Source organism: Asparagus officinalis, chromosome 3 (genome assembly GCF_001876935.1).
Source record: "Asparagus officinalis chromosome 3, Aspof.V1, whole genome shotgun sequence".
In the NCBI taxonomy this organism is placed as follows: Eukaryota; Viridiplantae; Streptophyta; class Magnoliopsida; order Asparagales; family Asparagaceae; genus Asparagus; species Asparagus officinalis.
In genome coordinates, this window is record NC_033796.1 from 7,726,008 (window position 1) to 7,741,882 (window position 15,875).

Below are 15,875 nucleotides of genomic sequence, written 5' to 3' on the forward strand. Positions count from 1 at the left end.
TCAATTGTTAAGGTTATATATTATTTTATATTTTTAAAATAACATTATTTTTATTATTAATATAATATAATATGTTACTATTGTAATATAATAATATTATACTTCTCATTCATATAATATAATATTATTAATAATGTTAATATTATGTTCATGACAGTATGTTATTAATAAATTAATTAATATATTATAATATTTTAATATTATTAATATATTTATGGTTCTTTAATAGGGCTGAGTTTATTAATAGTAATTTAATATATATTATAATTTATGATATATATAAATAGGTTATTTATTGAATTATTTTTTTACATTAACATTATTTTAGCATAAATTATGGTAGATATTACATTAACATATTAACTCTATATTAATTACATTTATATATTATGTTAGATATTATATTAACACTTCTAAAACTCAAACCAAAGACACCAAATTAAAAAACTTATTGTTAGGTGTTTAGAAAAAATGTTGCGTTTTTGGGTGAAGACGATTTAGCTCAAATCACCGATGGTATCCCATACTGGGGAGCCTAAGTCATTTGTTTTTACTGGTTTTGCTTAGTTCTAGCTTAGATGTTGTTAGTTCTATCAGCTGCCGTGTTAAGTCTACAGGCCATTCATGTTTAGTTCTATCGCCAGCTAGCGCTAGTGATAGTTTAAGTGCTTGGTTCTATCGTCTTTTAGTTCAAGCTTAGTTGTTGTAGTTCTCGCTTCTCCAGCAATAGATCTAGCTGTTCTCGTGTTATTTCCACTCCATATAAACTTTAAGTTCTAGTTTAAGTGTTGGATCTATGTGTACTTTCATGAGTTATATTATTATTATAATTATTACATATTATTTTCAAATATTATTATATTTAATATTTTAGGTATATCAAATTGTTATGGTTATATTATATATATATATTTTTAAAAATAACCTTATTTATATTAATATAATATATATTATACTATTGTTAATATAATATAATATTATACTCTCTTTCATATTAATATAATAATATAATATGTTTAATATATTGTTATGACAGTATGTTATTAATAAAATTAATATATTATAAATATTTTAATATTATGTATATTTTATGCGTCTTTAATAGGGCTGAGTTATTAATGTAATTAATATTATATTAATAATCTATTGGGCGGGGGGGGTATATATAAATAGGTATTATGAATATATTATTTTTACATTACATATTTTTAGCAATAAATTATGTTAGATATTTACATTAACATATTAACTCTATATTAATTACATTTAATATATTATTGTTAGATATTATATTAACACCTTCTCAACTCAAACAAAACACAAAATTAAAAACTCATTTTAGGGTGTGTTAGAAAAAGTGTTGCGTTTTTGGGTTTGAAGACGGTTTACTCAAAAAACACCATGGTATCCATACGGGAGCCTAAGTCCATTTGCTTTTCTGGTTTGTTTAGTTTCTAGCTTAGATGTTTGTTAGTTCTATCATCTGCCGTGTTAAGTCTACCAGCATCATGTTAGTTCTATGCAGCTATCGCTAGTTATATTTAAGTGTTGGTTCTATCGTCTTTGTTAGTTCAAGCCTTAGTTGTTGTAAGTTCTCACTTTCTCAGTAATAAGATCTAGCTCGTTCTCGTAGTTATTTCACTATAACTTTAGTTCTAGTTTAAGTATTGGATCTATTGTACTAAGGAGTATATTATATTATAATTATTACATATCTTATTTTCAATATTATATATCTTATAATTTTGTATATCAAATTGTTATGGTTATAATTATATTATATTATATTATTACATATTATTTTTAATATTATATATTTAATAATTTTGGTATATCAAATTGTTATGGTTATTTTAAAAATATAATATCAATATATAACCATAACAATTTGATGATACCAAAATTATTTGAAAATAATATGGTATAATTATAATATAATATAAAAACTCATTAGTACAATGTAATCCACACGTAAACTAGAACTAAGTTATCATTGTTATGGTTTATATTTAAAGTTATATTGTTATGGTTTATATACTTAAAAGTTATATTTTTATGGTTATATACTTAAAACTAGAACTTACTATTGTTATATATTTAAAGTTATATTGTTATGGTTATATAATCATTAAGTTACAATAGATGCAACCTACTAGAACTTAAAGTTTATATTGTTATGTGATATTATTTAAGTTATATTTGTTTGGTTCATATTTACTTAAAGTATATGGTTATTCGGTTAATACTTAAAGTTATTATTTTATGCGTATATCAATAATTATTATATTGTTATGGTCTATATATTATATTATATATTATAACTCCTTATATATTATTTCAAATATTAATATTTAATAATTTTGGTATATATTTAAGTTATATTTGTTATATATTTAACAAGTTATATTGTTATGTTATATACTTAACTTAGAACTTAAATATTGTTATATATTTAAAGTTATATTGTTTATGGTTATATAAACTCATTAAGTACAATAGATCAACACTTAAACTAGACTTAAGTTATATTGTATTTATGGTTATTATATTTTAAAGTTATATTGTTATGGTTATATTTATTTATATTATAATTATTACATATTATTTTCAAATAATTATATATTTAATAATTTTGGTATATATTTAAAGTTATATTGTTATATATTTAAAGGTTATATTGTTATGCGTTATCATACTAAACTAGAACTTAATATTGTTATATATTTAAAGTTATATTGTTATGGTTATATTAATCATAGTACAATAGATCCAATACTTAAACTAGAACTTAAAGCTTATATTGTTATTGGTTATATATTAAAGTTATATTGTTATGGTATATATACTTAAGTTATATTATTATGGTTATATCAAATAATTATTATTATTGTTATGGTTATATATTATATTATATTATAATTATTACATATTATTTTCAAATAATTAATATTAATAATTTGGTATATATTTAAAGTTTATATTGTTATATATTTAAAGTTTATTATTGGTTATTATATTTTAAGTTATATTGTTATATATTTAAGTTATATTGTATATATTAAGTTATATTGATGGTTATTATACTTAAGTTATTATTGTTATGGTATATTCAATTAATTATTATATTGCTTATGGTTATTATTATATTTATAATAATTATTACATATTTATTGTCAAATAATTATATATTTAATAATTTTGGTATATCTAATTGTTATGGTTATTTTAAAAATATAATATAATATATTAACCATAACAATTCTGAATATACAAAAATTTAAATATTTAATTATTTAAAAATATATGTATAATTATAATATAACTATAACTCATTTAAGTACAATTAGATCCAACACTTAAACTAGAACTTAAAGTTATTGGAGGTGGAAATAAACCTGAGAACAGCTAGATCTATTGGCTGGAGAAGCGAGAATTACAACAAATAGCTTGAACTAACAAAGACGATTAGAACCAACACTTTAAACTATAACTAGCGCTAGCTGGCCGATAGAAACTAACATGAATGCAGTCTAGACTTAAAACGGCAGATGATAAACTAACAACATTCTAAGCTAGAACTAACAAACCAGTAAAGCAAATGACTTAGGCTCCCGTATGTGATACCATGGTGTTTGTTAGCTAAATCGCTCTTCAACCCAAAAACGCCAACACTTTTTCTAAACACCTAAAATAAGTTTTAATTTGGTGTTTTGTTTTGAGCTTTCGAGAATGTGTTAATATAATTATCTAACATAATATATTAAATGTAATTAATATTAGATTTAAATATGTTAATGTAATATCTAACATATTTTATTGCTAAAATATGTTAATTTAGTTGTTCTCGTGTTAATTCCACCTCCATATACTTTAAGTCTGTTCTAAGTGTTGGATCTATTTGAAATGTTAGTTCTACCTGGGTTAATGTTCGTTCTAGCCGTTTCCGTGTTAGTTCTAGCATATTTCGTGTTGCGCTAACGGCAGTCTAGTTTAAATGTGGGTTCTAATGCCTATGTTAGTTCTACTGTGTTCCTAATGCCTTTATTTGTTATAGTTGTGTTCTAACAGGAACACGAAGTGGATCCAAGAACTGACATGAGGATAGCTAGAACTAACATGGGGCAATAGACCAATTATAGCCTAAGCTGGAAACTAATCAAATAAGCGTAGAAACTAACGCGAGCTAAACTACAGCTAACACTTCAATTTTATAACTAACACGAATCTATAAATGAGCATGATGGTACAAAACCGTGCCCAAGTTGTTTGCAATCTCATGTTAGTTCTAATGCTTAAAGTTATAGGACTCTTCAACAGCTTTTCAACAATCTTTAATAACCTCATTCGAGTATCGGGCGGAGAAATTACAGTGAAAACAACAATTAGAACTAACATGGTGTGATTAGACACTAACATGGTTATAAGTTAGAATCAACAAGGACATAAGGTTAGAACTAACATGGCACAAACTGGTCATTTTCCTATCTGATTCCGCATCGATCTGGGCAATAGAAAATATAGACTAAGCTGGAAACTAACCAATACAACCAAGATTCTAAACTTGTAACAAGTCATAAGCCTACAATACAAGACTAAACACAGATTAGCTTCACAAACAACAGTAGGAATTAAATGCAAACAGCAGCATAAGCTTAACAACAAACGATTAGATTTGACACATTGAGCCGCTAACTACGCTAACCAGTCCATAAGCTTGACAACAGAGTCGCTAACTTCGCAATAATCGGGAGAGGTGAAACCAAAACATACCTTGACAATCTGTCCATTAGCTTGGACAACACAACGCCAAAACATAACAATACAACCAGTCATAATCTTTACAATAAAAACGTGATGACTTAACAAAACAACCGTGCTATTAAAGTAATGTCAAACTTGCATGTACATCTGTTGTCGTTTGCTCTTAGGTCCAGTATCTTGCGGTGAGTATACCCTGGCTCCCTTCAATGAGCTTGTGCAATGAACAACAGTTAAGCATTCATAAGCGCATGGAATACGATTAAATTCAGACGGGTCAATGACGTGATCACCTAGGAGGCATGCACAATGCTAGCAAAAGATAGTCCTTCTTGGCTTACGTTAACACTGTATAGCTATAGAGTGTTAACGTATGCCAGAGGACAATTCTTCCAGCATTTGCATGCCTCCTCATGTTGATTCACGCATGACCATCTGAATTGATGTATTCCATGCGCTTATGAATCTTAACTGGGCGTTACATGTACAAACTCTTTGAAGGGAGCCAGTATATTCACCCACTGATGGAACTAAGAGCAAGGACAATGGGATAAGATCTTCATCAGCGATGAGGGCGATATCCAAGTATCCACATCAGCCGTGCGTCCCAGGCAGGCATGACCTTCATCGAGATACAGGAACTAGCCATGATTTTACAATGCCGTATATACAGGGGAACTCTGAAGGTCGTTTGGGGAGAGGGTAAAAGTATGGGTTTATAATAAATGAGGAAGCAGTCTACAGGAGTCGGCGATGGGGAGATCCAAAAAGATTGCGCCCGAAAGGTAACTCAATTCCTATCCTGGGGTTGAACAGGCGGGGGATTTGGGAGATGGTGATGTTACCGCTCGTGGGATGGTGGGATAGGTTCCGGACCACGTTATCTTAACTCTCCTCCTTCGACTGCACTTTTAAGGTGAGTTAACTCTTCAACCTTGGGAACTATGCAAAAACAATGAATGCCAGTCAAACGCTATAATATCTCGTAACCTACACAGCAAGTGCAAGTGAATAATGTTAGTTTAAGTGTGGATCTATTGAATATGTTAGTTCTACCTTAGGGTTAATGTTCGTTCTAGCCTGTTTCCGTCGTTAGTTCTGCCTTCTCGCTGTTAGATAACGCAAGGCGTCTAGTTTAAATGTGTTTCTATATGCTATGTTAGTTCTAGTTGTGTTTCTTAATGACTATGTTAGTTCTAGATAAATGTGATAGTTTCTACTGATCTCGTGTTATTTCCACATCCAGTAAACTTTAAGTTCTTTTAGTTTGGGTTCTATTGGATATGTAAGTTCTAGCTGCCCTCCTGAATAGTTCTACCCCTTCTCGAGTTAGTTCTACTACGTGCTGGCGTTATTTCTAGCATAAGTGTTTGTTTTGGTGGCCATGTTAGCCCTACCTCACGCTTGTTAGTTCTAGCTGCCCTCTTGTTAGTTCTATCCCTTCTCGAGTTAGTTCTACTTCGTGCTGGCGTTATTTCTAGCACAAGTGTGTTCTGTTGGCCATGTTAGGCCTACCTCACTTCTTGTTAGTTCTAGCTACCCTCCTGTTAGTTATATCCCTTCTCGAGTTAGTTCTACTGCGGGCTGGCGTTATTTCTAGCACAAGTGTTTGTTTTAGTGGCCATGTTAGCCCTACCCCACAGCTTGTTAGTTCTAGCTGCCCTCCTGTTAGTTCTATCCCTTCTCGAGTTAGTTCTACTGCGGGCTGGAGTTATTTCTAGCAAAAGTGTTTGCTCTGGTGGCCATGTTAGCCCTACCCTCACGTGTTCGTTCTAGGCGTTTCCGTGTTGGCTAGCGTTATTTCTAGCACAAGTATTTGTTTTGGTGGCCATGTTAGCCCTACCTCACTGCTTGTTTGTTCTAGCTGCCCTCCTGTTAGTTCTATCCCTTCTCGACTTAGTTCTACTGCGGGCTGGCATTATTTCTAGCACAAGTGTTTGTTTTGGTGACCATGTTAGCCATACCTCACGCTTGTTAGTTCTAGCTGCCCTCCTATTAGTTCTATCCCTTCTCGAGTTAGTTCTACTGCGGGCTAGCGTTATTTCTAGCACAAGTGTTTGCTCTGGTGGCCATGTTAGCCCTACCTCACGCTTGTTAGTCCTAGCTGCCCTCCTGTTAGTTCTATCCCTTCTCGAGTTATTCTACTGCGGGCTGATGTTATTTCTAGCATAAGTGTTTGCTCTGGTGGCTATGTTAGCCCTAGTTCACTTCTCATTTAACATGAAAATACTTACAACACACAACAACAACGTAGTTGTCTGTAAATGTACACGCAAAACAATTAACAACATATTAACAACATGAACATACTTACAACATTGAATACACAACAAAAACCTTGGAGAAAATTAAAATAATATTTACAAAAAAGGTGAATCGCGTGCATACAAAAGAGCAGCACAAAACTTTGCTCTATATTTTGCACAATCTCCTTTTGAAATTGTTATCGACCATTTTTCGACAATGCTGTTAATGAATTCAATCATAAAGATCCCGCAATCTAACGTTCTGCATTTAGGGGAAAAAATATTACAATATTAAAAATGACTATGAACAAAAAAATGAACAATTAAATTAGAAATGCATGTAACACTTACGGTCCTTGTTGTGGCACGGCAACTGACACAAGACCATGATGTTCTGATTTCCCCAATCCCCAATTACTCTCAATGAAACTCATAAACTTATTTCTAAATTTCACAGCATCAGCGGTATAAATGGGGGAGTTGATTGAGGAGTAGTGATAGAATTTTTTCTCCTCTCTCACTAACTCTACCAGGTGCCAATGTCCGGAGCTGACAATCGGGATCAGAATTCTTTCACACTCCAAGAACTTCTGCTGAGAAACATTTTCCTTCATTCGTTTTGCCACCATTTCAAGATTTCCTTCTAGAAATGCTTGCTAAAAGATGCAATAATGTCAACATTGTGGGATAACATAATAATAATATCCACCAATTAGTGAAAAAAACAAGGATATACTTACTGCAAGCCAAGGTCTTGTGACATGTATCTTTCGATCATAACTATTAGTTGTTTCAATCTTGTTACAAAGCCGAATAACAAATGCATCGATCACCTACAAAAATTACCATGAATGAATAAAATAGTTAATATAAATTATTTTATATACAACATCAAACAATCAATAACACAATTGTTTAGAACCTACAACATCAAACAAATAATAACACAATTGTTCAGAACCTACATCGTCACTGAGTTCACCTCCCGTTAATAGTATATAAGCATCTAAGCGATATACGCTTGCTTCGGCACACTTCCAAATGTATGTATCACTATATGCAAGTACATTGTGAGAAAATTGCTACTAGAATTAAGTAAATTCAAAGATTATTATTAGAATAAGTCAGTAACAGTTACCTGTTCATTCTCGATTGTAGAAAGTCTTCAATTAATTTGTTCTCATAATCAAACGCCAGTGCCTTACCTGGATAGTCTCTAGATGTAGGTATGAAGCCTTCTTCATTTTTGTACTTTTTTTTCCCATCAGGACTATCCAATATCTGGATGACACGTCTCTTCTTTGTGCCTTCCTTTGGTTGATCTAGAGGCATATAAGGTGAAGTAACAGAGGGTCCATCCTTCCTCTCCCTCTTTCCGACAGCCCGTTTGATAGATGGCGTTTCTCTGTTATTCTCATTACCACCTTCATCTTTTTGAGAAACATCTCTATAGAGTCGAGAAGGCATATAATTAACAAAGAGTTACACAAGAATTATATGGAAAATATAAAAATTAAAATTGCAAGAAAATTTAAAAAACTAAACTCACCGAGCATCTTCTAAAATTCTCATGTCTCTTGCGCTCATCACAAAGTCATCACATAAATCGGCTTCCCCAGTTCCTTCCAAATTCTCATATTCCTTAGCTTCCATATCCTCTTTGATTTTTTTTCTTCAGTTACATTTCCGTCATCCTCTTTCTCCTTGGTTTTTTTTGGCATCTAGCACTACGCTCTTCTAATTCTCGTAATTCTGTAGTGAGCTCATTCAACTCGTACGTCTTCTCCGCAATTAAGAAAATTAATTCAGCTTTCCTTGATTCCTATTTGACCAAAAAAAGCTAGTATTAGTACGTATACTATAGTTGCAAACATAGATACTAACAAAAGGGACATAAAATAATGAACTATTAGAGCAACGATATGTACAAATACTATTGGCGATGCCGTATGAATAAGAGGAGTATTCTCTTGGCCATTATCCGTAACCAACTTCGGGACTCTATATAATTTGTTCATAGTAGTCCTCCTCCACTTTCCAGTACTCTTCACACAAAAGAGCGGCGGTAACCTTTCAATATCTGAAGTGTACTCTAATTCCCCTACTTTTTCATAAAACCAAACCTACAAAAAAGAAACTACACATTAGCATGTGCATAAACAATAATCATTATCAAAATGAAAAGATATACAAAATAATGTTCATGTAACTCACCAGTAAAACGGAGGAAAAACCACCCATGTACCCGGCATTTGAGCGCTGACCTAATTCCCGCATACTAAGAGACTTCTTTGATTTACTCATCTCTTTGCAAAGAAGAGTGAACACCGCATGGCACCAATTATATTTATGCAAAGTTGATAACTGCTCCGCATATCTAAACGCCCACAAGGGACATGTCTTACATGTCCGCGGGCATAATATGAAGCCGATAATGAAAGCCACAATAAGTTTCACACATATTATAGGGTCTTCATTAATCATATCTACAATCATCTCGGCCATTCTATCGCGCTTCCCCGAAATCACCGCCTTCTTTTCCTCATCGGCTTTCTTATAATTCTTTACAAAATATGTGTAGATTGTATTAGCCACTGCCCCACTCATTTTTATCGGAATTCCCTCCTTTGGCAATCCGGTAATTCGGTGAATATCATCTATACCGAACACACAATTTTTATTCCCAATCATGAATGAGCATTTATCGGGATTAAAATTTTGAATCAAGCAATCAATTGCTATTTGCTCATTGCTCAAGGATGTGGGTATATTGAGAAAGTTGTGAAAATGTGTCGTCTGTAGGGCTTTTATGTGTCTTTCATCTAATATTATTCGCTTATCAATTAAATCTTGAAAATAACACAAATTGGCCGGAATTCTCAAGTGTGTTATCTTAGCCCTACAAGAAAATTATAATTCAGAAAGAGTTAAAAATTAAATATATTTGGGCAAATTAAGACGCATATTAACAAGTTTATTAACACAAACATTATACATCATGGCTTACAACAAAAATTATAATTCAGAAAGAGTTAAAAATTAAATATATCATGGCAAATTACTTACGAAGTTGGAGGATTATTGCATTTAGAAGAGGTAGGCTTTGATTTTGAAGAATTCGAAGACGTCGACGCTTTCAGTTTGTTCGAAGCCATGAGGGCTGACGTCGAGGGCTTGGTCGAGCTCCGGAGGCGTCGATGAACCTGAGGGCTGAGCTCGAATGCCGTCGGAGGCGTGGCTGATGACGAGGGCTGAGCTCGATGGCGAGGAGGAGTAGACGGCGATGACCCGGCGGCGACGCTCAGCGGCGGCGATCTCGGGAGCTGGAGAGGAGGAGGGGAGGTGATGGCTAGGGCAAGGGAATCTGCGGCGACGCTGAACGGGGACGTCGAGGGCTTGGCCGAGCTTGGGCGGCGGCGCTTTCGGGCGGTGGTGAGGAGGAGGGGGTCGGTGATGGCGGCGGCGGCGATTTCGGTCGCTGGAGAGGAGGAGGTGGGAGGTGATGGCGCGATCTGAGCGGGAAATAAGAGAGAAGGGTAGGGATTTTGGGGGGAAGGGATTTTCAGCGAAGGGCTCAGATCTCTTTATTGGGTTTATAATAAACCGCCCAGATCCCGCATCCTCAGAGCCAGGCCTACGGAGTCACCGCAGATTCACTTTTTCCTATATATATATATATATATAAATAGATCATATATATATATATATATACATATATATATAATATATATATATATATATATTATATTATATATATATATGATGTGGATTAGAAACTTTGGCTAGATAATGATCTCTTGTCCACTTAGTTAACATAAGTTCTTACTATATATGAGAGAGAGAAATGCGACGTATGTTTGATACCAGTACAAATTTTATGCTTTTGCGAGCTTGAGGTGCCCATATGTATCATCACTCATTCAAATGGTTTGGGCCACATTCAAATTGGGTTGCGCGAGTGCACGTAGATATGTCATCATTTGACATGAGTGATGAGAATGAGACACCTCACTAACAAATTATACAAATTTGTGTTTGGTACCAAACATACTCATTTTTCTTGGTTATATATATAATATGTTATATATATATATATATATATATATATATATATATTATATATATATATATTATATATATATATATATATATTATATAAGATTAAAAGGGATCCTTGCTCAATGAAGGGATTTCCCTCATTAGATATGATTGTGGCACAATCCCCACCATGTATAATGTATAAGTTAGGTTAGGAGAGATTTCACATAGTGGGGATTTGTTGTCACATAAGTGTCATTGGATTTGAAAATCTCATCCTTGACAATTGGGATACCCATTATATATATATATATATTATATATATATATATAATATAATAATATATATATATATATATATATATATATATAATATATTATATAATATTATATATATATATATATTAGGCGAGAGCGTTCAAATACAAACCTCACTATCTAAAAACTAAACCTCTCATCTCATTGGATCTAGAATTCATCCAATGTCTGAGATTAAAGCTGCCATTAAGGGTAATAAGGTAAAATAAACAGCCCACTAAAGAGGACGAGTAATTAATGCCTTACTCCATTTCCAAAAAGCTTGAACCACTAAAAAACAATCCTCTCACGTTTCCTCTCTCTCTCTTCCTCCATTTCCCAAAAGCTTGAACCCAGCCCTCTCTCTTTCTTCTCTCTCTCCCATCAACAACCCAGATCCGATTTCCTCCACCCCTGCCACCTCGCCATCATCCAACCTCCGACGACGCCAACGCCGAACCCGTAGATCTGCCTCCGTTCAACCCTCCAAGGTTCGCTCAACTCTCTCTCTGTCTTCACATCTTGTAAAAGTGAAAAATAGTTCCCTTTTAGTCTGAAAATGTTTTTGTTTTTTACCATAAAAATCGTAATTTTTTGCATAAGTGAATCTAGATTCACTGCAGTGAATCTCGATTCACAGCAGTGAATCCAGATTCAGTATGTGAGTTGTTTGTTTTTTACCATAAAAAGCGTAATTTTTTGCTGTAAAAGGTGAAATCTTTTCATGGTTTAAAATTTTATAGCTTGTTTTTTACCATAAGTTTCTTATTCCTTTTTGTTTTTTATTTTTGCAGATTTGCTATTGTTTGATAACGAGTTTCAGTTCACTAAATCTGGATTCAATTCAGTGAATCTGGATTCACTCCAATGAATCGAGCTTTTATTTTTGCAGATTTGCTATTGTTTGATAACGAGTTTCAGTTCACTGAATCTGGATTCAATTTAGTGAATCTGGATTCACTCGCGTCTTCGGTTCGTCAGAGCGGCTTCGGTTCGTCGGAGGGAGCTCAGGGGCAGTGGAGTTGGAGGAGCTCGATGAGGAGTTAGTGGTGTTTGTGGTGGTGAGAGAGAGGAAGAGAGAGGGGGTTGGTTCAAGTTTTTGGGAAATGGAGGAGAGAGAGAGAGAGGAGAACGTGAGAGGAAAGAGCTGCTGTGATTTTGGAGAGAGAGAGAGTTGCATGGGGAAATGGAGATATATATATATATAGAGAGAGAGAGAGAGAGAGAGAGAGAGAGAGAGAGAGCAAGGGGGAAATGTATAGAGATAAAATATGACATATTATGTGCAATGTAAAAACAATTATGCGATAGAAAACTAACAATTTTGTTGAGCAAAACAGAGAAAATCCATACGCTGACAAAGTCATAGAAACTGTAAGAACCCATTGTTACAAATAATATGTACGAAGCCAGAACCTATTTATAGATCTATGGTAAACGTCCTCCCATTTCTTAAGTACCTAAGGCTTTCTTCGAATGGTACTAAATTAAGGGTTTAGCAAAAATTGAAACCTTACCTTTTTTTTCTTTTTTCTTTTTTCTTTTTCTTTTTTTTTTGGTCATTGAAAACCTCACCATTTCAACCGCGCATTTATGTGCATTGAATTCTTCCCTTTATTAGGACAAAGTGTGCAATGCATTAACTCTAACATTCTAGCACTATAAGATAATATATCTAACCTATCAAATATACATATGTTAACTAAAATTTATATTGTTTTGGAGGTGCTGTGATAACCCCTCTCAACTTCCTTTTATTTAATCTGCTCAAATATAGGATTTCTCATAACCCCTCCCCCCACCCCATTTTAACTTTTCTCGGCAAATTTCATCGATATTGTTACTTTAAAATATAAAATGATCTAAATACCCATTGTAGTATAAATAAATCTCCCGAAAAATTGTATTTGGGTTATCTAATTAAATTTATATCTTTCTAATTTATAAATAGAAATTTTTGGATCGTTTTATTCATGATTGCGAACTAACATGGGCGAAGATGATATTACAGCAAAGCGGATTAATTAACTTTTAATTTATACATAAAAAGTTTTGAGCGCTTAGATGAATATTTTTATGGATAACTATTTATCGAATAGAATTCCTATTATCGGTGGGGTGTACGAGTAAAGTTTGCGTACATAAACCACAATGCTTAAGGTAAGTCCATACTATAGGGTAGAAACGTGTTTGATAATAGGATCTTTTTATTGGATTTTTAACTAAGGACTTTAGTTTCACATAAAGTAATACATAGGTCGGCCATGGACAAAATTACTTTAGGATTTTTTTTCATTTTATAATTTGATCACTTGTAAATAGCACATATTTCATACCAATATTCTTATTAAAAATATTAATTATGATAAGATAACAATGTAATAATCAAAAGGATCAATAGTATTTTTGTCCAAGAAAAAGTTTTCTCAAACTCCCACATTTAAAGGGAGTATGATTTTACTGTTTCCCACAATCTTATATCGTTTTGTCTTCTATTATTTCCTTTTTTTTCTTTCGTTGTTTCCTATTTTATTATTTATCTTGTTTCTATTATATTAATTCTCTTACTTGATTAAAATTTTGGTTGAGACTTTTTCACTCGACAAAAGTTGAGTATTAAATTTTATAAAAATCAATATCATAATCTCTACTATCAACACAAGGAACCATCTGATCCTAAGATGAGAAAAGAAAGAAAGAAAGGAAGCTGAAATTTCTAACTGTGGATGGTTATTATTTGAAACTTGATCTTAAAAATTTTCTAATTATAGATAATTTTAATTTGAAGAAGATTCTTATGTGGACATAGATTAGTGGTGGTTCATTAAAATTTTCAAACTTGCCTTGCATTTAAAGCATTAGAGGTCTTTGTAATTTGAAAGCAGCCAGCTTGTCACCACCACAGACACTTCTGTGAGGTTCTAATAATGTCGCTTGAATGTACCTGTCAATAGACAGTGGATTTAATCCTCAAATCCAACTTTGTTGCAAAGTTTTCCCTTGACTGCCTATAATCTACCTAGTCTGCAATATTTCCGTCATTTAGTTAATGCTTGATATGTAATTCTTTAGACCACGGATCAGCTATATAAAGTAACAAATATTAAAATTACATTGCACTTCAAGTAAAATTTAAGTTTGTATATTAAGAAAATAAGGTAAAGAAACTTGGTATTTGAAAATTGAGCATAAATATGTAAAAACCAACTGTAATAAGTTGGGTGTTCTAAGGATTTGGATCCTCTCCCCTGAAAGAAATAAAAATAAAAAAAGGGAAAGCCCACTACTTTTAATTCCAATAATTAATTATTTTAATTAACAATTGCGAACACTGAATAGCTGTGATACTTTCTTGATATAACACTTATGATATACCCACGAATTGGGCTTATATACATTAAGACTCCAAGAAAACAGATCACAGCCATTCATTACGCATACATAGAAGTAAGACAAATAGCATTCATTGATGAAGAAGAGAACAGTAGAAGAGTAAATGAAACGCCCAATTTTCCCTAGCTACACCCATAACAACCACGCCAAGATATGTGAGCACTGCTATATAGTAGCTTCGCCTCAAGAGTATTTTGATGCGGACAAATTTTCAAAACCAACCCATTTGATGTTTTAATTGCAAAAAACGACCCGTTTCTAACTTATTTAGAAATTTTCAAAACCAACCCATTTGATGTTTTAATTGCAAAAAACGACCCGTTTCTAACTTATTTAGAGAAACCGACCTGGTTTCAGCACTGTCGCAAAAAACGACCCGTTTCTAACTTATTTAGAGAAACCGACCTGGTTTCAGCACTGTCGCTGAAACCAGGTTGGTTTTTCTAAAAAAACTTTACGAAACTTCACGGGAGTTGAACTCCCGTGAAGTTTGGAAAAAAATTTTCAAAAACCGACCCAGTTTCAACCAACTGGGTCAGTTTCAACCAACTGGGTCGGTTTTTATAAATAAAATAGAAACGGGTCGTTTTTTGCAATTAAATCATGAAATGGGTCGGTTTTGAAACTTTGTCCTATTTTGATGCAGAAATCAACACCGCTGTAAAACAGCAGCGAGACCTGTTACAGGCAGATGAAGATCATCTGCGATTGAAATTGCAATTGCAATTTTATTGTTTTCAGGTAAAGTTAGAATTTCACGTGCATAAATCCAATTGCACCTGTAAACTCTTACATAAGTTGCAATTCCTTTCACTAATAGAGAGAGATTGTTCAGCGCTGTCCATGATCCATCACCAACCCCAGCAAAGAACAATCTAGAACCTGGATTGTTGTGTATGAGCACAGCCAAGCAGTCCTTTTCCATGGGGCTCGAAGAAAGAACCACCTTTTCATATAAAAAGTACCTGAATTCTTTCAGGATTCCACCGAAACGAAGAAGAATCCTCAAACTTGACCACGTACGCGGTGATGTTACCTACAGAATCGCGATCGGGGGAGAAGTTCGGTAGGGTCGAAACCGGAGGGAGCTGGATCTGGGATCGAGTGATGGGATTGAGCAAGGTCGGGTCGGATCGGCCGTCGG

General features: G+C 33.3%; 2 protein-coding genes and 1 long non-coding RNA gene across 4 annotated transcripts; all 3 read right to left on the reverse strand.

Annotated features, from left to right (window-relative positions):
- Positions 7,049-7,426, reverse strand: LOC109832054. The gene is made up of 2 exons (XR_002244623.1): positions 7,356-7,426; positions 7,049-7,266 (listed from the first exon to the last, which is right to left on the reverse strand). It is a non-coding gene; the product is annotated as an uncharacterized LOC109832054 (long non-coding RNA).
- On the reverse strand, positions 7,425-8,073 carry LOC109834570. Its single transcript, XM_020402605.1, has 5 exons — positions 8,066-8,073; positions 7,970-8,024; positions 7,745-7,837; positions 7,469-7,660; positions 7,425-7,433 (listed from the first exon to the last, which is right to left on the reverse strand). Exons 1-5 carry the CDS (start codon positions 8,071-8,073, stop codon positions 7,425-7,427), a joined length of 357 nt encoding a protein of 118 aa, XP_020258194.1.
- On the reverse strand, positions 8,080-9,571 carry LOC109832055. Of its 2 annotated transcripts, XR_002244624.1 has the most exons (4): positions 9,219-9,571; positions 8,933-9,127; positions 8,554-8,826; positions 8,080-8,451 (listed from the first exon to the last, which is right to left on the reverse strand). XR_002244624.1 is itself a non-coding variant. In XM_020399505.1 (3 exons), exons 2-3 carry the CDS (start codon positions 8,655-8,657, stop codon positions 8,139-8,141), a joined length of 417 nt encoding a protein of 138 aa, XP_020255094.1. In that variant the 5' UTR covers positions 8,658-8,826; positions 8,933-9,571; the 3' UTR covers positions 8,101-8,138. The 2 variants fall into 2 exon arrangements, 1 of the variants encoding a protein (XP_020255094.1); XM_020399505.1 differs by having other exon boundaries at positions 8,101-8,451; positions 8,933-9,571.